A 23,789-nucleotide genomic window follows, 5' to 3' on the forward strand; every position below is an offset into this window, starting at 1 on the left:
ATTTTAAACTAATGAAAACTATTAATTTAAGAGATGTGAAAATAAAAAATAATTTATTTCATTAGTTTAATTAAAAAAACGTGTTATGAGATTTTGTTTATTGAGATTTTCTTTATGTTTACAAATTATAGTTTATTTAAAATTTGGTGTACCATTACTTATTTATTATAGAATGACTTAAAAAATAAAAGTCCTTGTTAACTATGGAGGTAGAATCGTTGAGGGTGAGCATGGTGCAGATTATGAAGGAGGGTCGCATCGGGTAGTGTTTTTGCAAAAGAGCTTTGAGTATAGTGACCTTGTTGAGTCAATAAGCCAGAAATTGGATCTTCGATCAGATGATGTTATATCTGATATAATATATAGATTGCCTTGTATGTCAAATGGAGTCATCCATTATTATTGTATGGAGGTCAAAGATGATGATGATATACGTGCCCTTGTTGATAGTATTGCTGTTGTTGAAAGTACAAGTTATCCTCAGCTATATGTGAAAACTAGAAAATATCGAGTTAAGGGTAGGAGAAGTGTATGTACTCAAGAGGCAGAGTTGGGTGGTAAACGAAGTTTTTGAGATCGTAGTTTGGGTCTTTTGCATGAACCTATTATGCAAAGTGGTAGGCATAGTGTATATGCTCCTACTTTAGAGCTAATTGGTGATCCTTTTATACTGCCTAGTTGGCACAGTGTATGTGCTCCAAGTTCTCAACCGTTTGGTGATTCAACTCTACAATGTGACAAAGAAGTGTGTATGTTTCGAATCAGGCATTGTCTGAACCTCCATTCGAACCAAGTCTCGGCACAAGTATATATGATGAGGCTGGTCCATCACATGAAGTTATAGAGTATTTTCCTATATTGATCCATTCAGATGTCCCACTACCTGAGAGCATTGACATACCGATAGCAACAAATGACTGTCAGTCCAACCCTTCAGAAGAGGAAGATAGTGATGGGCTACTCGGTCAAGACGATTGTGAGGAAGAGGCAATGATCGAAGTGCCTGAAGCATTTCAGTTTACTATAGGAGCCAACTACCCTGTTTCAGCGGATTGGATCGGATCAGTGGGTAACACAGTTGGAATGGTAGTTGGTACAGAATTTGATACAACATTGGAGTTTCGAGAGAAGGAAGATGTAATTAATGCAATTAAACAGTATTCCTTGAATTGCAGTCAAGAATATGAAGTTGCTGAGTTAAGTTCACGTGTTTGGTCAGTCGTATGTAGGAACACTAAATATGGGTGTAGTTGGCAGTTACGTGCAGCAAGGCTAAAGAAATTTGGTGGAGAATGGGGCACAACACGATATAAAGGTCCACACACATGTGTTGCAAGGGCTATATCACTTGATCACAGACAATTGGACTAAAACTTTATATGCAACTGCATACTGGAAGGGGTGAAGAAAGATCCATCTAAGTCAGTTGGAAGTATTATTGTTGAAATTCACAATTGGTTGCATTTCAAACCCTCCTATAGGAAAGCATGAGAGGCTAAACAGAAGGCTATTGCCAGAATTTGGGGTGATTGGGATGAATCATACCAACGTCTACCACATTTCTTTGCAGCTCTGTAATAGACAAATCCTGAAAGTGTTGTATGGTGAGTATTTGATGATCACACTCATGTCAGGCATCGTGCAAATTGAATTCAACAAAAAAAATTTACGTCGACTATTTTGGTCATTCAAACCAGCTATCGACAGTATTGAGTTCACAAAGTCAATGATCCAAATTGATGGAACTTTCCTTTATGGTAAGTATAAACATTCACTCCTAATTGCAACAACCATTGATGGAGATAACTCTGTGATTCCACTAGTTTATGCGCTGGTAGAGTCCGAGAATGTGGACAGTTGGGGATGGTTCATGGCGCTCCTTCGAACGTATGTAGTAAGGTGTGATGGTATATGTGTCATTTCCGATAGACATATTGGAATTATACAGATAATGAATAACCAATATCTCGGTTGGGATGAAACTCATGCAAAATATCACTATTGCCTCCGTCATGTGGCCAGCAATTTTAACACACGCTTCAAAAATGTTGGACTCAAGAATTTACTCATAAAGGCTGGTACGGTTACAAAACCTCGCAATGCTATGAATACATATGCATACATGTTTTATATACAACATCTAACTGATGTCACATTATAGGGAGGACGTGTCAAGTAAGAAACTGTGAGCGAGTTTTGGAGTGGGTAAAAGAGAGGAATGATGAGGCATGAAACTGGATTACATCGCTCCCAATAGAAAATGGTCAATGTCCCATGATGGGGGTCACAGACATGGGTATGCGGATACAAATGTAGCTGAGTATGTCAATTCAGTTTTGAAAGATGCACGTTGTTTACCTGTTGCTGCCCTTATCGAGCACACATTTTATAACATGATCAAGTACTTTGATAACAAAAGAAATGTGTACTATGATCAGATGGCCAATGACAAAGTGTACACTTCACAATGCCTCAAATTGCTTGATAGATGTTTGAAAGTTGAGTACACCCATCAGGTAACCTCTTTCAATCATGAAGATGGAGTTTTTGAAGTGAAGACTCGATACTCCCGTGAAATGCGAAAAGGAGGTAATAAACAAATGGTACATCTTTGCCTTCAACATTGCAGTTGTGGAAAATTTCAGGGGACGAAGATACCTTGTTCGCATGCAATAGCAGCATGTATGGCAATTGGAAGAGATTATTTTATCTATATAGATGCTGTGTATTTATTGTCAACTGCGATCAAATGCTATAGAAGTAGTTTTCATCCCTTGGGTAATGAGGTCTATTGCCCAATTATGGAAGGTGATGATGGTCGATGCCTAATACCTGACCCAGACACAGAGAAAAAAGGGTAAGCCAGCGGGAAGAAGGAGAAATGAGATGGACGTTGGACCATCCACAAGCAGAGTGCAACATTGTCGACGATGTGGGCAACCTGGACGTAATAGAAAAACTTGTCCACATGTTTAATTCTTTTTGTTCGTGTGTAACTTCAAATATTTTGTAACTTTGTAAGACATGTGTTTTTTAATTAACTTTGTAAGACATTATTGATATTATGTATGACGTACTTATATTGACAAAGATTATGTGTGTAAGTATGATATAATATTTGATATACATATATTCATTTGTATCTGTATATAGATATGGACCGCAGGCCTGGACGTGTCGATTACCTTAGACATCCAGGTCCAGTTGATGGCGAGTTATTACATTTGCAGACGTCGCATAGATCCGAAACAGTATGGGATAATGTGGTAATAAAATAAATTGTGTGGTTAATTTCTTTGCCATTGTATTTGTGCACATATGTTATGGTCATGATAAAATTAATTTGTTGTACAATGTTTCTTCAAGTTAGAGCAAGTCGTGGTGAGTCATATGACGGCAGTTACCTTGAACCTTTGCTTGTGAAGCGAACTAGTCTACATCAAAATGAGTATAATATTCAAAATGATCGTTTTATTTATTGGATGAGCGTAGCGGGATTATTAGGGGTTTTCCAGGTTGGATATCGTCGTATTGATGGAGCACTTATTACTACTCTTCTTGAGAGATGGAGGCCGGAAACGCATTCATTTCACATTCCCGAAGGAGAGATGACAGTAACTTTGCAAGATATTGCATTTCTGTTGGGTCTACCTATTCATGGGTCAGCGATATCTGGTAGAGCGAATGTTGAGGATTTACATCGCATGCAAGAGTATAGTTGGGGTAGCGCATGCCTTGCATACTTATACCGCAATTTGTGTAATGCTGTTGACCCATATATTAGTCAGATATCGGATCCTTTATTACTTCTGCAGCTATGGGCATGAGAGTGATTCACTCAATGTCGTCCTATTATTAGGGGTGGGATAGAACACACACCCATGCTTCCGCTCGGGACTAGGTGCAATAGTTATTTGTTTATATTATTTCAGATTAAAGTATTATATGCTCATTCACTTGATAAAATTATGATTTCAGGTGGGCAGGTAAGAAAGAAGCGCGACAATCACCGCGATTCACTTTGCAGGGATGGAGATATGAATTCGACGTTCAAACACACCACCAAGTAAGATCTTTATTATTTTAACTTTTGTCGTTTACAATGTTAGCTATATTAATGTAAAAACTAATTGTTATGACCTTATGTAGATCTCTTGGGAGCCATATGCTCAATTTATTCACTAGTTAGATCCGATTTGTCTATCCGGGCAGGACATTTGGACGGCTCGAGTACCCTTGATATGCTTCAATGTCGTCGAATGATATTATCCAGATAGGGTACGGCGGCAATTCGGCTGGCTCTAGTTTATCCCTGTTCCTCCTTTTCGTCATTGCGGTTATCATTCAACCAGTCAAAAGGGAAAGTACGAGGTTGATTGGAGAGTTGAATGGGCAAAAGAAATTAACATCTGAAATAACCGCCAACAATTTGTGGTTCACAGTAATATCATTTTATTGACCCAACACTATCATAGTCAATATGGAGACTGGTATAGGCGAGTAACGTGAAAATTTATGACAATCGAGGGGGCCACTCATGTAGGAAGTGTAAGATATCACCAAATTCTCTAATTGTTTCACAAATTAATATTCAATTGCACTTTAACAACCATTATATTTTTTTTTTATTCTTCTACTAGATTGATACTCACGAGAGAGCATGGATCTCATCATGCTCAGATAATGCTCCGATCGAACGACAACATAACCGGATGGCTGGGGCTATTCTTGGAGCTTTTGGAGAGCAACGAATACATAGATTATCCAAGTGAATATATCATTCGGGACGATATGCATATTCCTGATTATGGGTTCACTCCTACCGCTAATGCACCATCAGGTAGAGGTCCAAGAACTCGTCAACCAAGGTAAAGGTATGTCGATCCTCCTCGTATGAGCTGTGATACTATTTCTGAACCGCCAGTCTGGAGAGATCTATCAATGCAAGCTGGCTCATCTTCATTCACACAAGCCCGAACAAGTTTTGGTGGTTATCCCACATCAGGTGGGTTTGGCCACTACTCCGATCCCCAATCATCTTCAGAGCCATTTCCAGGTCCATCATTGTTGCCAACCGATAGAGATTTTGGCCACCCGACCACTTTAGAATTTTCAATGTCTGAATCAGGCTCTCATTTTCAAGGTAGTTTGGGATTTGATTATTTTACTCCTTCTAGAAATATTTTTGCTCCATTTCAAATGGAACGCATGTCCACAATATCTAACCTCCCATCAATAGATATATCTAGTATACGTTCTCATTTATCTGAAGCTAATGATGATGATCCACAAGAAGGCAATCATGGGGATGACGAAGAGGCTAGAAATGATGCACATAACGACGCTATAGTCCAACAATCACATGAGCGGAATACGGGTGGTAGAATTCCTTTTCTCAGACGATTCCTTCTACACCGAAATCGTCGACATCCGAGATGTGGTATCGATTGAAGATAATTTGTAGCATATTTGATAAATGTTTTTATATTTAAACGTGATAATCTTTCTACCAATAATATAAATGTCGACTTTCCTTATATTAAATGTGATAATCTTAAATATATTTGCTAAATCTTAGAATGTGTTTTATTTTCAGTTTATTGAAATTATTTGCTAATATAATTTATATTACATTTAATAAATATAAATATAATTTATTATTATTATTTAAACATATGTTAATAAAATAATTTAGCTTTGTAAAAGAAATTATAAAAAATTATAAAAAATTATTACGAATTTGATTTTTTTTTTAAAAAAAAATAAACTTAAGCAAATGAAAAATGAAACAATTTGTAAAAAAATAAAAAAAAATCATATCCAAGATTTAAATCCCGGTAATTAGAAGGTACTAGGATTTAAATCCAGAAATATAAGGAAATAAATAAAAAATAATAATTACCAAAATTTAAATCCCGGATATGAATTTATCTCACCTAAATTTGTAAAAAGTTTTAATTTTATCTATTTTTATAATAACTTTACTATTTATGCTTATTTTAAAAATTTTCCCCACTGAAACTAAAGATAGAGAATAAGAAGCTGGGTTCGATTTTCCCAACCCAGCTTATGTCACATTCGACAGAGAGTAAAAAAAAAACTCCGTTGTGGATGTCTACAATTCTTGAGACTTCGTTTAACACAACAATAAGGGTCACATACGATTTTCTGTCTAAATTTTAAAATTGAGTTTACTATTTTATTAAATTTAGATATTTATTTTTCTATAAATAATTTTAGAATTTAAGTAAATAATATTTTAATATCATTCTTTGAATTTTAAAAATTATTTTATATAAAATTTAAATTTAAAACATGAGTAGAATAGCTGATGTAAAAATTTAGCATAGCTAATGATTTATATAAATATTAATTTGGATAAAATATTTTATATGATAAAAAGTAATTCGTTTGCCATAGTGTTCTTGATAATTTGTTTTTAGGTAAATACAAAAATGATTTAAGATAAATAACGCATAACTATTAAGATCAAAATATGAAAAAGATATATTTAAATGTGTCACGTTTTAACTCCATAGATTAACACGACAACATCCGATGAAATACTTTATGTGGTAAAAAGATTCACTCGTCTCCACCCGTTCAAATACGTTATGCTTTATCCGATCAAATACTTTATGTTTGACCGTTTGTTTGGAATGGTATGAAATTCAATTCTATTTAGAATTAAAATTGAATTCCATATTTTAGAATAATTTTGTAGCTAAGAATTAATATGAAATTCAATTCCAATTTTATCAAATAAGGTAAAAGTAAATCACATCTTTTTATGTATGATTTAGATAGGGAATTCAATTCTCCATATTATGTTCATTGTGCCCTCATTCTCTTTTTCTTTGTAAAAAAAGAAAAAAAAAAAAAAAAGGATAAAATGATAAAATATAAGAATTCTATAACTTAAGTTGTAATTCATTCCAAACATGATAATTAAATTCAATTTCTTATAAAATTTAATTCATAATGAAATTCAATTCAATTACTTAAGTTATTTTCAAATCGGGTGTTACTGACAGCAGGATTTATAAAATTATATACACTGGTCAGCGTCATTGGACGAGGCCAATAAAAAGGAGAATAGGATGTAAGCCAATAAATTTCAGATTTTTTTTTTAAAAGAAAGTATTTCTTTCGTAAACTAAAAGGAGACTTTAATTATACAACGTAACAAAATGTAGGAGAAAAGAATCTACGTCAACACCGACAAGACTCGAGGTTCGATTTCCAGATTTTGATGCTGACTTCAGCTTGCAATCCCCTCCCGTCGCCGCCGCCGCCGCTACTTCCTTCCCCTCGAACACTGGGGGCGATCCCGTCGCATCACACCTTGATCACCATCTTCTTGTTGGAAAAAAACACAAATGCTGGGAGAATAAAAATCGAGGAGATATCATTAACGTATTTGAGATTTTGTATATTCTTTTTGTACTTTTTTTATATTGCACTATTTAATATAGTGATAACAAATATCTCTAAATTGGTATATAAGAAGACATCAGGGTCAACTTAGAAGAATACCTAAAGACTATATACCCCCTAAGTTTTTAACTAACCCTATAGTAAGAATCTATACTGGGTTCCAAAATCTTTACTGAATTAAAATCTCTTTAAGTTAAGACTTTTAGAAGAACATTAAACATTAAAATTTCTTTATGAGACTTTAATTAAAGAAGTGGTTGTTGCTCCAATAATCAAGAAGACCTAATATCTCGTCACGATCTAGAAGCCAAAATATTGAAAATAAAATATTTAATTAACTTTCTGATAAAAATATTAAAATTAAAAATAGATAATACTTTGAAAAGTTTTTAAACATTTTTTTATAAATTCTTCAAAAACATCTTTTTCTATAAAAATGTTAATTCTCAATTAGATTTTTTTTTTTTGAAATTATCTTAACTAAATTTTTCTGAAAAAGATTTGTTTTTACTTAGTAAATGTTTTAAAATTGTTTGTAAGAACATTGTTAACTTAAAATATTTTAGTCTGATCTTGTACTTAGAAAAGTTGAATTTTTCTCTTACTTAGAAAATTTTTAACTTAGAATTTTTTTTTACTTTGTTCTCCACTTTTTTTGCTGTGATCAAAGGGGGAGATAGTTAAATACAAGTTTAAGTTTAGGGGAGTTAGGAAAATTATAAAAAAAAATTTTAACTTATGTTGCAAATTCTATTATTGCAATTTTTATACTTAAAATGTTAGTTTAGTAATTTTCTTAAAATTACTATTTGGTTGTTTTTTCCCCTAACTTGAACTTGAGTTGATGCACATAAAAAAGGAGGAGATTGTTGGATCCCGTGGTTATTTTGATGTGATCAACCAAGTTAGTTAGGTCCTGCTTGTTTTTAATCCCTGTGTCTAAGTGTGCAAGAGCTTAGGAGCACAGGAAGTTGAGCGGAAGACGCAGCTAGCGAGAAGGATGGCACGGGAAGGGAGCCGACGTGCTCGGTGCATCCGAAGGACGAGAGAGCTGCGGAAGAGTACACCGGTGGGCGAGAAGAACGTGCGCGACATTCGAGGGACGTAAAGCCGGGACGGAAGACTGCTCGAGGAGAAGGTCAGGGAATTGGGTTTGGGTGAACCCTATTCCGGTTGGTCGGAATCACCTAAATGAATGGAGAATCGGAAGCCAAAGAAGTAAAAAGAGAAGCTGGAAACCGCTTTAAGGCGCTTCAAGCAAAGATTGAAGGTGCCTCAACCTTGAAGGCGCCTCAAGGATTGGAGGCGCCTCAAACTTGGAGGTGCCTTCATGCTTGTTTGAGGTGCCTCAGCCCGAGTCAAAATGATCGTTTACATTCGGATAAAGTTCTATCCAATCAAATTGGTTGGAGACGCCTTGGACCTCTCTGGAGGCGCCTTCAACTCTTGAGCTAGACTTTCCAGGAGCTATATAAAGACCCCTGGAGCTAGGAATTCTTCATTCAATCAAACATTCAATTCCTAGCAACTTGTGAACTCTTTTAGTGTGTAAAAAGGTTTTTCCACCTACAGTGAAGGAGACATTCTAGTGGAGTTGTTCAACCGCCTTGGATTAACAACCGTCTTGGTTGTAACCAAGTTAATTTCTTGTCTCTTATTTTAATTCTCCTTTTTATTTTAATTGTTATTATTTATTTTGAGTTAACACTACAAGAAAATTTGGATTCTACAACACTTAAACGACAACGCTTTTTATAAAAAGCGTTGTCTATTTTTTTTAACAACGCTTTTAGTGAAAAGCGTTGTCTATTTCATTATTTTCTTATTAATAGACAACGCTTTTATAAAAACCGTTGTCTATTAGTGATTTTTATGGGTCAAAGACAACGCTTCGTAAAAAGCGTTGTCTATTAGCATTTTTTTAGTGTCTACGACAACGTTTTTAAAAAAGTGTTGTCTATTGTGAAGTTCTCATCTAAATCTTGATTAATACAAACCGTTGGATCTAAGTAAGGAGTAGAAAACCCAAACCCTTCTCTCAACCCCTATCTTCCGATCGTTTTTGATCCCGAACCCTTCTCCCAACTCCTCATCTCACGCGGCCTTCTCAATCCAACTCCTCTCCGGCAAAGCCCCCTCTGGTGAACCCCTCTCCGCGAACCACTCCTCCGAACTCCTCTCCGTCAAGAACACGGGATTAATCTCTTCGCCTACGTCGCCTCATTCACGCTTCCTTCACACTGCCCAATCTCTTTGACCACACCTTATTCAAGCGACAGATCCCGGAACTGGTCGAGTTCCGGGTCATCGAAGACCTTGCGACGGCAGCTCAGCCGCGACTCAAGCTCCCGAGCTAACCCCTTTCCAGTCGAGCGAAGGAGAAAGTTGTTAGTGCAACATTCCTCAGGTCAAGGTTGACCTGGTTGACCAAGCTTGAGTCTTGGTTTGGATTTCGATGTTTGACAATGCAAGGTTGATTGAAGAAGAGTCAAGTAGGTCAAGGATGACCGGATACTTAACTGGGAAGTCTTAACTGGGATGTTAGGCAGGAGGAAAATCCTGGTGAGTGAAGCCAGGTGAAAGACCTAGTGAGTGAAGCTAGGCAATTGGGAAAGTCCTGGTGAGTGAAGTCAGGCAAGAGAAATCCAGATGGGTCAAGGTTGACCAGACATCTGGTGAGAGTCCAAGTAGGTCAAAGGAATTGACCGGATACTTGGCACGAGGAAGAAAAGTCCAAGTAGGTCTTAGGGAGTGACCGGATACTTGGCAAGAAGAGAAAAGTCCAAGTGGGTCAAAGGGATTGACCAGACACTTGGTGAGAGAGTCCTAGCTGGTCAAGGGTGACCGGATGCTAGGTCTTATGTACCAACAAGTCATGGTTGACTAGATGTTGGTTTAGGGGGCTTTGGGCTTGGTTTTGGGCAAAAACCAAGATCTGGATTGATCAGCCGATTGATCCAGCAGGTTTGGATTGATCCGTGGATTGATCCAGCAGGTTTGGATTGATCCGTGGATCGATCCAGCAGGTTTGGATCGATCAGTGGATCGATCCAGAAGATTTGGATCGATCCACCGATCGATCCGGTGAGTCCCCGCGAACAGAACCCCTCTGGATCGATCCGTGGATCGATCCAGAGGTCCCAATCGATCAGTGGATCGATTGGGACGCTGCTGCTTCGCGCGATAAGCGCTGGATCGATCCGTGGATCGATCCAAGGTTTTTCCAGGCGCTCTGGATCGATCCGTGGATCGATCCAAAGCCTCCCCAATCGATTGGGAGCAATCCAATCGATTGGGATTCGACCGTTGGCGTCGTTTATAGCTGTTGGCGTGCGGTTCCTTCAACAGAACTTCACTGATTCATTCCAGATTCATCACAGCTCCTCCCCAGCACTCTCTAAGCTCCTCACCGCCAGTTCTTGAAGGTTCTTGGAGGTTCATCCAAGTCAAGAGGCGAGTTGCAACAAGAAGAAGAAGAAGCTAGGGTTTTTACTGCATCTCTTGTAAGCTTTTGCTTATTCTTTACTACCCTTTCTTCTACTTGTATTGAGAGTCTTGTAGGGCTTCTCCGCCTTCGGTAGTTACCGAAAAGGAGTGTTTATTAGTGGAGGTGTGTGTGTGTGCGTGGATCCTTGGACTAGTCACCTCTTATGAGGTGGATACCAAGTAAAATCCTATTGTTAGCATTGTTGTAGTTTGTTTCTTTGTATTCCGCTGCGCATCACTTTGAAGAAACAAGCAACGAAGCACGACGAGCACACGCGAAGCTATTCACCCCCCCCTCTAGCTACTTTTTGGTCCTAACAAAAGTAAGGAGTAAGCCTCCTTCGTCCTCTCTCTCTCTCTCTCTCTCTCTCTTTCTCTCGGAGTTTATTCCGCTTTCAGGCGTCTCACCCTTCCTTCGATTACCAGCGTAAAGGTAAGCGATCTGCTTTGCTTGTCCATGGAAGAACGACGAGGTCATCTCTAGGTTACATTTTTTTCCCTCTCCCTTGCTTTCTTCTTGAACCTTTTGTGTCGATTCACGACGAAACATTTGATCTCAGTTCTGAATTAGAAGTTCCAGTATGTAAATGGGCAACCTTTTGTCTCTAACTATTTAGTTTTCAGAATCCGACATTTGGGGATAGAAATGTTTCATCTTTTCTCTCTCTCTCTCTCTAGGGCTACTAGACTATAGCCTTCTGGATTAACTTGTGTTTATCTTGTTATTAGGTTCTCGGTGGAGTGATCATGCTAACTTCATTCATTTTTAGGGTTTTGATGTAAGACACCAAAAAACTTTGTTGCTTTGGACTGGGCGATGTTTACAGTGAGAAACTGGTGTGTTGATTATACTTTACAGACTGATTTTTGTCTATGCTTATCCAGCTTCCGAGTGTTACAAGACCCTAGAATTGAATAAGCAAGAGATTGAGCAGTTGCGTTTCTGGTGCCAATATTGGTCAGTCAAGCAAAATTCGTCTATATGTTCTTATAAACAAACATGATGAATTATTTGTTCCCTTTTTAGGATTCTATTTGGATTGTTGAGAGAATTGGGAGTATTTGCTGATATTCTCTTCTCATGGTGAGCATGGAATTTTTTTCTTTTTATAATTGTTGCAATATCTACACCTCTTATCATTTTCCTTTTCTCCATGTAGGTTACCATTCTATTATGGAGCAAAACTTGGCGCCTTCCTGTATTTGTGGCATCCCCGGACAAAAGTATGATCCTCCTTTCTACAACTTAACTAATTCTAAGAACTTTTGTATTGTCAGAATTTGTTTGTGGTTCATTTTGTGAAATTCCTTTTTTTAAACAATACTTCATTTAACTAGCTTAACAATGAATAATGATTGGAGTTATGTAAAGTGGGTAATCTCAGTTGGATATATCCAGTGATACTGAAAGTAATAAGTGTTTTTATATTTTTCCTATCTAGACTAGCTTTTTCATGTCTACCTTACAACTTGGTCTAACTAGTATTACAAATCTAAATCATTTTAGGGAGCAACATTTGTCTATGAGACATTCCTGGCGCCTTTTATCGCAGAGCATGAGTCTGAGATTGATCCGTCTTTGTTTGAGTTTAGAGCTAGGGCAGCAGATTGGGGATTGATAGCTTGGCAGATGGCTGTTAGCTACTTGCAAACAAGTGTTCCTGAGATGAAGAAATATGCTATTTCATTGATGCCAACAATGAACTCTATAGAGGTATGGTTATAGCAAAGAATAGGAGTTTTTTTATGTCTTCAATCATATTAGCACTTTGTTTTTAGTTTTCCTTGTAGTTGATCCCAAATAAGTAGGGAGAAAAAAACTATATTTATTTCTTTTTTACTTCTATATATGTGGTAAATGACGAACCACATCGAAGAGGTACATAGCTCAACAAGGTGAAACCAATCAATCGAAAACTCAATTAGCTACATGCTCAATCTAATAAAGTATGTTTCATGTACTTAATTAGCATCCTTAAATTCTCTCATAGACACACTGTTAAGTCATAATTTTCTTTCTTAAAAAAAAAAAAAAAATATATATATATATATATATATATATATATATATATATATATATATATATATATATATATATATATTTCCATGTTGTTGTTAAATTAATTATAGGGGTTTAAATCTATTTAGGAACCACTAGCAACGCCAGTGCACTGAGCAACATGACCCTGGAAGAGTGCCAACGTTTGTGTTGGACGAACTGTTCTTGCGTGGCATTTTCTATGATCAGAGACAACATGTGCCTATCTTGGCCTGCTGACCTGATGGATATTAGGGTTTTTGCACAAGGCAGCAATGATCTATACGTTCGGCTTGCAGCTTCTGAATTAGGTAACAACTTCCTGTGCAGAACTATGCATTCAGCTTTCAGTTTCTAGTTTTATGAACTAAAATGTAGCAGAACTAAAATCAACTTCATGTGCAGATTCAATAAGGAGTTCAGGAAAGCAGAAATCATTAGTGATAAAAGTAACTGTTCCAGTGCTGAGCTTTCTATTGTTACTATGTGTTGGTTCATTTTTATGGTTGGAGCGAAGAAGCAAGCTCGGAATGTTTGCTAATATTCATTGTTCATACGAGCAACAGAAATTAAACAATTGTTGCTTGTGATATCTAAAAGCTATTACCTTGTATAACTTGTTCATTTTTTAATAGTTAAACCAGACATAGTAGACCCCTCCACTCCCAAAGAAACAGAGCTCGACTTGCCGTTATATAGTATGGTTTCGATAAGAGCTGCCACAAATGAATTTTCAAGAGACAATATAGTTGGAATGGGTGGATTTGGCTTTATTTACAAGGTGAAGATGCTACATTTTTTTTTTATTTGTAAGTTAATATATGCACTTAATTTTGACAACTAACATTCACTCTCTAAGATATCAAGGTAAATTAGCAGATGGACAAGAGGTTGCTGTGAAAAGATTGTCCAAAGCTTCTGAACAAGGTACAGATGAGTTCAAGACTGAGGTTTCGATCATTGCCAAACTACAACACCGAAATCTTGTTCGTCTACTGGGTTACTGCATCGAGGATGAGGAAAGAATCCTGATCTACGAGTACATGACAAATAAAAGCTTGGACACTTTCATATTTTGTTAGCACTGAAACTGACTACTCTATACCTTCTGAAATGCATCTCATGCACCATGTCCTGTTTGTATAGAATCAATACATATGCAATAATGCAATTATGACAAAACTCGAATTATTTTAAAGCTTCGAACATTTCTGTATGTGCACGCACAAATCTATCAAGACAAGTTTAAGAGGATCTTAGTATAATGACTAACCTAGACTGAACATTCAATAGATAGAAGAAAGAGTGAAGAAATGTTTCATTTCTGCAAGCTTTCTTTCTGCAGTTTGAAGAAACGTTGCATTTCTGCAAGTTTTCTTTCTTTCTTTCTGCAAGCATTTCATTTCTGAGTATTGAGTTTTGGTTCATTTATAGAAAATAGCTAGTAGAAGTAATTTTTTGGTTCAAACTATTGACTGTAATTTTTTGTTTATATTTCAGGCCATGTTCAATCTGTTTAAAGCTCACAAAGATCCTAGACAAAATCCAATTGCTTATTCCTGTAATAGATTGAGAAAGACAAGCTACTTCTTCAGTATTGTGGTAGTAATTACTGTACTGTATCTCATTCTCAAGCCGATAATAATTTTTTAGTGTAGCTAGTAGAAGTAAACAGATTGTTGGCTTCGAGGTCGGCTAATTAGTTTGTGCTCTTTTGTTTTATATGTAAATATCACTATCTACTTTGAAACAGAATTAGTGTTAATTTTGATATTTACTAGCTTATCATGTAATTAAATACTAATATTACTTCAATTTCAAAATTCTATTATTTTGGTATGAGTTTAAAATCATTAGCTGAGTTGATTATATATAAAATTCGAATCTAGGCATGGTAAAAGAAAAATAATAGTTTCGTAAATATAAAAATAAGGATTTTTAAATATATTTTTTTATTTTTTTTCTTTAAAACGACAACGCTTTTAAAGCGTTGCAAAAAGTGTTGTCTTTATAAAAAAACAACAAGCGTTGTAATAGTGTTGTCTTTGCAAAATATGACTACGCTTTTAAGCGTTCCAAAAGCGTTATCTTTGCTACAAACGACAACGCTTTAAAAGAGTTGTCGTTGATCAGACTTTTAACAACAGTGCCTTTAACAACGCTTTTTCATGCACAAAGACAACACTTTAAAAGCGTTGTCTATTAACTTTTTTTCTTGTAGTGTAAAAAAAAACCAAGGAGAATATATTTTTATTTTACAAACAATTCACCTCTATCTTACATGTCCCGCTAGATCAACAAATTATTCCTTCTCTGCATGGCAGCAAAGAATATACGTTAATTATTACTAGGCGTCACGCCAAATCAATGCTCCTTCACTGCTAGACAAGGGCCGAAGCAAACTTAATCAACGCTCGTTAATTGAGATCGAAACGACAATCGAGAATGCATCTCCGCCCGTGCTCGGGGTTTCGGAAGACGGCAGCCGACGTGGCGGCGGCCGCGACGTCGCTGCTGATGCTCGCCGTCGCGTTGGACTGCCTCGTCACGGCGGCGTATCTTGACGTGGGCGCCTCTGATCTGCATGTCATCCCTTTCAGCCACGACGCTATCGCGAACAATCCGGTCCTCGTGCTTGGATTCCCGTGCGCGGTGCTCGCCGTAGCTTGCTTCGTCAGGAAACAGGGAGATGGAACGTCGTCGTCGGCAATGAGAGCTCCGGGATATTTTAGAAGGTGATTGAAAGTCAAATGAAAATCTGGGTAAGACCAGACGTGTTTTGCAAATAACAGAAAAAATTGTTTAAAACTCACACATTTTTTAATTTTCTTTTAAATATACATTCGCTTTCTATCCAATGGAAGTGCATGGGACTCCACTATCTAACAGTAGTGGTCGCCCGTGTCCATGTGGGCCTCCGTTATCAACTCACGTCGCGTAAGGCTGTCTACATGGACACGGGCGACCACTGTGATACCTGAAGTCCTTTGCAATCCACGACTAAGTGGGCCGTAGGAAGGCCCACCAACAAGCGACTTTGACCAGTTTGTAGTTATCAATGAAAAAAATAAAAAAAAATGATAATTAATCAAAAGACACATCTAGAAATTTAAATTTATCAAAAGGTGTATACTACTTTGATATTTATCAAAGAACGTACTTTTTTAAGTACATTTTTTATTTTACTCTCTTGATAATTTAACTTTTTCTACTGTTTTCTTTTCTTCATATATTTCTCTCTCTTCTTTCTCTTCTATTTTTTGTATCGGCAGAACATATGAATAACATTAGTCAATTTTTTAATAACATTTTAATACATTTGAAGAAGCAAAAATAAATAATGAATAGTATATTTAAATTCCTTGTAATTTTAAAAATCCATAGAAACTTAAATGGGTACAATTGGAGCTTTCTAGGTCCATCAGTGGGTTTCGGTCAAAACACCCACGTTGGACCTGATATGGAATCATATCAGACACAACGTGAGCCTGATATCATTCCATATCAGAGCCAACGTGGAGTTTTTTTGTTGATTCTTTGATTTTATATATTAACATCTATGAAAATTTGAAATAAATAATGGACGTCATATTTGAACTCCTTGCAATATCAGAAATCCATAGAAACTGAAATGGGCTCAATCGGAGCTCTATAAGTCCATCAGTGGATTTTGACCGAAACCCACTTATGAACTTAGGGAGCTCCGATTGTACTCATTTCAGTTCCTATGGAATTCTGATGTTGCAAGGAGTTCAAATATGATGTCCATTATTTATTTCAACTTTTCATAGATGTTAACATGTAAAATCAAAAAATCGACAAAAATCTCCACGTTGGGTCTGATATGACCTCATATTAGGCCCAACGTGCACCTGATATGATTCCATATTAGGCCCAACTTTCATCAACGTTGATATGATTCTCTGAATGCTCCACAACCGCCTAACTAAAAGTTTGTCCTCACTGTGAGGTATCAATTATCAAATTATTCATGCTCATGATCTCTCCCAAAATAAAAAATACTCCAAGTTTAGAAATTCAGTCACTATTAAGCATAGGTCGATGTTACAATACAAAATCATTCACCAACTCAATGAATTACTTTCTATAATCATTTTTGATGTTACAATACAAAATCATTCACCAACTTAATGAATTACTTTCTATAATCATTTTCAGCTCGAGAGTCAAAAGGGCAAACAATATACAACCTATGAAAAGATGAAGCAGATAAGTAGGGGAACCAAGAAAATGAAAGAGAGAGAAGCAACAGATTATTCAAATATGGAAGTTGGGCCTGATATGGAATCATATTAGACTCAACGAATAAATAATGGACATCATATTTGAACTCCTTGCAACATCATAAATTCATAGGAACTGAAATGAATTCAATCGGAGCTCTCTAGGTCCATCAGTGGGTTTTGATCGAAATCCATTGATTGACTTAGAGGACTCCGATTATACTCATTTTAGTTCTAGTGGATTTCTGAAATTACAAGGAGTTTAAATATGCTATTCATTGTATATTTTTGCATCTTCAAATCATCAAATGTATTAAAATATTATTAAAAATTGACTAATGTTATTCATATGTTATGCTGATAAAAAAAAAAGAAATATATGAAAAAAAGAAAACGATAAAAAAAATTAAATTATCAAAAGGATAAAATAAAAAATATACTTAAAAAATATTTTTTTTTCATAAATATCAAAATAACGTATATATATATATATATATATATATAAATTTCTAGATGTGTTCTTCGATGAATTGTAAAAAAAAAATATTACGGATAAGTAACACGTCAAAAATATAAAATATATAGGTATATATAGGGATGACAATTTTCCCCGCGGGTTTGGGGCTCCGCGGAGAAAACCCGAAATGGGGATGGGGATCCCCGATTTTTCGGGGATGGGGCGGGTTTGGGGCGGGTATGGGAATACTATCCCCATCCCCGAACCCGTCCCGAATATTATTATTATTAATATTAATAAATAATAATATGATTTTTTAAAAAAATATTAATAATAGTGTTAATATTAATATTAAAATTTTTGAAAATATTATTAATAGTGTTAATGTTAATATTAAAATTTTTGAAAATATTATTAATAATAATATTATTAATATTGATATTAATATTAATATTATCATTAATAATTATTATTAAATAATAATAATAATAATATAAATTAATTTAGAAATGGGGCGGGGATGAGAAATCCTCGAACCCGTGGGTTCGGGTTCGGGGAATCCCCGAACCCAAAAAAATGGAAACAGGGCGGGGATGAGAATGGCAAACCCGGCTTTATCCCGCCCCGTTGCCATCCCTAGGTATATGAATGCGACTTTAGAGTAACAAATGCAAATTTTCTTGAGTTGGCCACTCTTTTCAGCGGCTGCGTCCTTACGTTAGCGTTATTAGGTGGCTCTATTGTCTTTGTCACGAAACTTCCTCCGCTTGATTCTGGCCATCTCCCTCGTCAATTCTGATGGCCTGTCGGTCGGGCTAATATTCTGCGCTTATAAAAGGAGAGTTGGATGAAAACCGCAGACAGAAAACGACGGCGGCAATTGGGCAATCGCCTTCCGCGTATCAAGCGTAGAGCGTGCCATTGCCACATACTGACCGATTGTTTTAGTCTTGGACCGAACTCTTAAATCTACCATGGCGTTAGAAAATTTAATTAATGTTTGATACGCAAACAAGTTTAACTGAAGAAGAAAGTCAATCTTATGTTCTTCCTTAGCAAGGAAGAAAATAACCATTAAATTTCGTCCTTAATTAGCTTCATACTCGATCTGTCCCTCCACATAATTAAGATGCATGTCTCCATCTCCTCTTAATTCTTCCAGTCTCTTCTTTTGTAGTGGATCACTACTACAAGCGGCGGGCGGACGATCGGCGATGGAACCGTCGCCGCCGCTGATGACTACTCTCCGGCTCATTTCATCGCCTGGTTATGATACCTCCCACCTCAATTTTCCATTTTATTGGTTCATTATGTTACAATTTATTCATGTTATAACTGTTTAATCCGAGATACTTGCTTCTGTGTGGGTTTCCCATCATGTCTGACTGTAATTTTGCGACTAATTTAACTGTTCGATATGATTTTGAGGTCGCCTTAGCCTCCTGTTAAAACTGCTGCCAATCTCCTGTTAAATCGGTTGCCAATCGGATAGGTGGAGATGGCGGAAGGGTATTGACGGCCGCGATTTCATGATCAGCTCTTTTACACCCAGTTCGGCTGTCTGGTTTCATGGCCATCTGAGTATCTCCCGTTAAAACGCCACCGTGGGACTTGGATAGGTGGAGGAGAAAGGTATTTTATAAATAAATTAGTATATAATTTAGTAAATTGAAAAGTAGAAAGGATGAGTGTTTGAAAATTTTAGGTATCTGATTTAATAAATTGCTGAACGCGTTGCCGTCTACGCAGTCAGCATCATCTGACAAAAAAATATCGTCTTTATTCGTCTAGAACATGATGCCGTAATTGACACGCCGTTTGCCTTGACAATAGCCCGACAACGCGTGGCCGAATACTGTTCGGCACGAAGGACGGACCATACCGAAAGCAGCCGAAAGTTGCGTGCAACACGCCAACACGCAATTTCTGCGATGTTTCCGACGCTTAAATGAGACCTGCTTTTCCCCCTCTCCTGACACCCTCACCTCCCGGCCCCCACCCATTTTTTTACCTTTATACCCCTTATTTTGTGTCCATGTTTTTTTTTTACAAATTTTTATTTCTTTTTAATCAGTTTTTTTATCAATTTTTTTTAACGATTTTATTTTTTAATCAGTTTTTTTTATCATTTTTTTTTATCAATTTTATTTTTTAAAATAATTTTTTATTATATATTTACCATAGTAAATAATATTTATTTAATATTAAAAAATAGTATAATTTTTTAATATTTTATTTATTTTTTAATGGTATATTTTCACATTCCACACTAGGGATGATCACGGATCGGGTTGGTTCGGTTATTGGGGTAAAAAACTATCCGGCCCTACTAGATCAGATAATGCAAAATCGGGACCTACATCCGGCCCTATATCCGGCGGTTCTTATGTTTCAGATATCCGACGGGTTTTCAGTTATTTGGATATCCGACCCTATATCCAATGAAATATAAAATATAAATATAAATATAATAAAAAAAAATAATTTTTTTAAAAATGATAATAGACATTACTCATTACACGTTATAGCAGCTAATCGGAAATAACTATTACAACGTGTAGCAGTTTATCGGCAGTAGTTACTACAACGTGTAACAGCTTATCAACATTAGTTGCTACAAGTAGGGGTGATCGGATCGGGTTGGTTCGGTTATTGTGATAAAAAACTATCCGACCCTACTAGATCAGATAATGCAATATTAGGACTCTACATCCGGCCCTATATCCGGCGGATCATTTTTTTTCGGTTCGGTTCGGGTCGGTATAAGCGGGTTGGTCGGTTTGGCGGATTGACTGCTCACCCCTATTCCACACTCTCTCTTCCCGTTCTATCATATTATTTACCTTTATACTATTTTTTTTATTCCATTTTTTTTATTAAGTATTTTCTCTGCAAGAATATCATATTTGTAATCTGAGATTGAATTCTATGTCCCTAATTTTCTTTATCCCCGTGTTCCACTCGTCGCGTCCAGCCCACTATTAGCGACCTCTGGCCGTCGTCCCGATCAGAACTATATCCTAGGGGGAAGATGAACTCAAGGGGATCGCCATCGACATGATCGACATCGGTATTCGACCGAATCTGAGCAGGGACTTAGATCGATGGTGAAGGAAAGTCTGCTCAGGTTCGGCCAAATTTTGGCGCTGATCGCGCCGATGCGACCTCACTATGTTCACATTCTCCCTAGAATATAATTTTAATCAAGGCGGCAACCGAAAGCCTCTGACGGTGCCGTCGACGGTGGGATGAGGCGACGAGTGGGAACAAGAGCAGGTGATATTGGAATAGAGGATTCGATTTCTTGTAATTTTTTATTTTTTTAATAGTATATTTTAGGGGTTATTATTTATAAAAAATTTAAAAGTAAAATATGGATAAAAAATATAAAAAAATTGATGAAAAAATAATAAACAAAATTTATTAAAAAATAAAACTAAACAAGTAAATAAAATTGAAAAAAAAAAAATTAAAGAAGTAAATACAATTAGAAAAAAAAACCTGTGATTTAAAGAAGGAGGGGGCGAAAAGGTCATTTAACATAGGAGAGAGAAGGGGGTGGGCTGTCAGAGGGGGTGGGAAAAACAATTTACCGCTTAAATTTGTGGGTCAGATTTTGTTTTAACAAAAGCAAAGTTCTTTACTACTCGTCGGTACCTCAAATCCTCGGTAGTTTCGCCCCAGGCACGGCGCGCGGTGTCTGAATTTCGAGGTCGAAGATTCGATTGAAGTATTTGTTGGACGCATGTAATATTTGAAAGTAGGTAAAATCTGAATATTTAGTATAAAGAATTCTTAATAGTTTCGAGTTAAATTTTAAATATTATTTTAAGTATTATTAAATTAGATTTTTACTTAACATATAAAATTATTTTTAAAATCATAGAATAGGATTACTTTCCTAATCAAATATTGTTTAAATAATTTCAGTTAAAATTATTAAAATATAAAATAATTTTAATTAAAATTATTATAATTAAAGCAATTAATATAAAATAAATAGAATAATTTTAATTAAACTATTATAACATAAATTAGTTAAACAAAATTATTTAAAGTAATTTTAATTAAAACTATTTCTAAAAATTTTTTAATCAAAGTTATAATAGCATGTAATAGTTTTTTTTATTAAAGTTACTATGTATTAAGATAATTTTGATCAAAATTATTTTTCAATTGAAAATTTTTTAATTACAGTTATTGAATAATTTTAATTAAAGCTACCCTACTTATAATAATTTTCACTGAAATTATTAAAGTAATATTAAAAAACTTTTTTCGATACATCACATCACTATAACATTATCACAATTAAAAATAAAAAATTTAATTTAATAAAAACATTTTCAAAATTAATATTTAATATAAAGTTGTTAGGATTTTTTTTTTAAAAAAAACGCATTGGAGGCTAATTATTTATAAGGCAAAAATTCTTTATTGTTTCGAATCATTCTTTTTTTATTTTTTTTAATTATTCCATCCCACTCACCCCACTTAAAAGGACATAATTATCCTTAAATTTAAATATTAAATTCTAAATTGATTAGGTACAGTATTAGAATTATAAAATTATAACAACTATATATATTTAATAATTATAAATACTATAATAAATATGAATGTTAGTGAATAAATTGAAATAATCTAAATAATAGGTGAATAAAATTAAATTTACTATTATAATGTGAATATTTTAAATAAATTAAAAATATATAGTAATAATTATGTAATTATAAAATAGTAACAGTTAGAATGTATTTAATTATGATAATTTTAATTAACCTCAAAGTGTATTAGTTTAGAAGTCTAATATATTTTGATTATGTTTATATTTGAAGAATTTTTTTTTATAAATATAGAGTTCGAATAGTGAATATTTGAATGATGATTTAAATATTTTATCGTTATATTATAATCTCGGGGACCAAATGTATTTAATTATGAATGAATTATTGGTGCAACCGCTACCAAAAATAAATAAAAAAACGAAACGATCCTGTCGTTGATGGGACGCCTTTTTAAGTTTCCCTTATTTATGCCCCTTAAACTTCCGCTGCAAAAGACCGTCTTTTCAAATTTCCGATCCGCAGGACACACACGAGCCAATCTTATCTCTTCTATGACTTCCATTGTTCCATAAATGGACAGAGCGAACGACCACAAATTAATCAACTACATCGCCTTCATCTTCCTCACCTACAACTCCGGCGCCGCCATCTACCGCTCCATCCATGACCCCTCTGCCGTCGCCTTCGTCGCAACCTCCTACATCGACCTGCTGCTGCTCTTTTGGTGCCTGCACAAGTTCGAGACGGCGCCGGAGGAAAACAGGGGGTGGCTGAAAGCGGCTGTGTGGATCCTGGCCACGCTTCTCACCGTCATGTTCTCCGGTAAGGTGGCCGCCATCATGCCCTGGCCGGTAGCCCTGCTCGTCTACGGCATGGCGGCGGCGACGGCCGTCGGTGGCTTCTGGGCTTTCTTTCTTTACCGGAAGCCACAGCCCGTACCTCTTGATAATTAGCTTCGGTATATTTCGTATTAGCTATGTCTTATTTGATTTTATTTCAATATAAATTATAAAAAAGGGCATAAAATGCAACAAAAAAAAAGGAAAAAACAGGAACGGGTATAAATCTGGACAAAATGGTGTGCACTCGAAGATCGAGAAAGTGATTCGCATGAACTCTGTTTGAATACAAGTGATCTCGAATTTTGTGGATGTAATATTAGTTTTGTAAATTATGAAATGGAGAGTTGTGCTTGTATACCATATTGGTCAGCTTTCCTCTGTTTTCGAATTGAGATAAAAGTCTATTTTACTATCTGTCTAAATTATATAGTAATAAATAGAGAAGTTAATAACTAGAGGGAGTTAATTTAATTTAGTTCTGCTCTCTTTTATATTTTTCTTTCGCTTGTAGATTAAAAATTCTATGTGTTAATTATATTATAAGCTCAACATATGAGAGAAACACACGCTACAAGTTAATCTAGTTTCTTTAGGGAAAAAAAATATTTATGATATCAAAATTGGTAATACTAAGCTCCTCAACTTAGTTTAAAAAAATATTTTTAAAAATACATGACGTATGTTCCATAGGTATTGTTCTTATTATTTGTCTCGTAG

At 35.6% G+C, this 23,789-nt stretch overlaps 3 protein-coding genes and 1 long non-coding RNA gene across 14 annotated transcripts; all 4 read left to right on the forward strand.

Moving 5' to 3' along the window:
- The first annotated feature begins 406 nt into the window (after positions 1-406).
- Positions 407-1,952, forward strand: LOC122013512. Its single transcript, XM_042569785.1, has 4 exons — positions 407-529; positions 766-1,315; positions 1,482-1,887; positions 1,949-1,952. The coding sequence occupies exons 1-4, from the start codon at positions 407-409 to the stop codon at positions 1,950-1,952; spliced, it is 1,083 nt and encodes a 360-aa protein (XP_042425719.1).
- Positions 1,953-9,806: 7,854 nt separating this feature from the next.
- Positions 9,807-14,683, forward strand: LOC122013403 (G-type lectin S-receptor-like serine/threonine-protein kinase At1g61400). Of its 11 annotated transcripts, none has more exons than XM_042569670.1 (10): positions 9,807-9,821; positions 11,653-11,702; positions 11,817-11,881; positions 11,951-12,007; positions 12,084-12,147; positions 13,072-13,272; positions 13,367-13,489; positions 13,597-13,742; positions 13,828-14,038; positions 14,462-14,683. In XM_042569670.1, exons 4-10 carry the CDS (start codon positions 12,005-12,007, stop codon positions 14,479-14,481), a joined length of 768 nt encoding a protein of 255 aa, XP_042425604.1. In that variant the 5' UTR covers positions 9,807-9,821; positions 11,653-11,702; positions 11,817-11,881; positions 11,951-12,004; the 3' UTR covers positions 14,482-14,683. The 11 variants fall into 11 exon arrangements, with proteins under 11 accessions (XP_042425604.1, XP_042425602.1, XP_042425606.1 ...); XM_042569674.1 differs by lacking the exon at positions 9,807-9,821 and adding an exon at positions 11,326-11,407 and having other exon boundaries at positions 11,653-11,760; positions 11,833-11,881; XM_042569669.1 differs by lacking the exon at positions 9,807-9,821 and adding an exon at positions 11,327-11,407.
- Positions 14,684-18,531: 3,848 nt separating this feature from the next.
- Positions 18,532-19,404, forward strand: LOC122016946. The gene is made up of 2 exons (XR_006121227.1): positions 18,532-18,928; positions 19,155-19,404. It is a non-coding gene; the product is annotated as an uncharacterized LOC122016946 (long non-coding RNA).
- Positions 19,405-22,712: 3,308 nt separating this feature from the next.
- Positions 22,713-23,427, forward strand: LOC122017638. The gene has a single exon (XM_042575305.1). It carries the CDS (start codon positions 22,803-22,805, stop codon positions 23,181-23,183), a length of 381 nt encoding a protein of 126 aa, XP_042431239.1. The 5' UTR covers positions 22,713-22,802; the 3' UTR covers positions 23,184-23,427.
- Positions 23,428-23,789: the final 362 nt, after the last annotated feature.

This window comes from Zingiber officinale, chromosome 8B (assembly GCF_018446385.1).
Source record: "Zingiber officinale cultivar Zhangliang chromosome 8B, Zo_v1.1, whole genome shotgun sequence".
NCBI classification, from domain to species: Eukaryota; Viridiplantae; Streptophyta; class Magnoliopsida; order Zingiberales; family Zingiberaceae; genus Zingiber; species Zingiber officinale.

Coding starts and splice junctions, on each gene's coding strand:
- LOC122017638 (XM_042575305.1), top strand. CDS start 22,803: ATGGACAGAGCGAACGACCACAAATTAATCAACTACATCGCCTTCATC.
- LOC122013403 (XM_042569668.1), top strand. Junction 13,273..13,366: donor GCTTGCAGCTTCTGAATTAG/GTAACAACTTCC, acceptor CTTCATGTGCAG/ATTCAATAAGGAGTTCAGGA. Junction 14,039..14,461: donor CTTGGACACTTTCATATTTT/GTTAGCACTGAA, acceptor TTTATATTTCAG/GCCATGTTCAATCTGTTTAA.
- LOC122013512 (XM_042569785.1), top strand. CDS start 407: ATGGAGGTCAAAGATGATGATGATATACGTGCCCTTGTTGATAGTATT. Junction 530..765: donor GAGTTAAGGGTAGGAGAAGT/GTATGTACTCAA, acceptor GTTTCGAATCAG/GCATTGTCTGAACCTCCATT. Junction 1,316..1,481: donor GGGCACAACACGATATAAAG/GTCCACACACAT, acceptor ACCCTCCTATAG/GAAAGCATGAGAGGCTAAAC.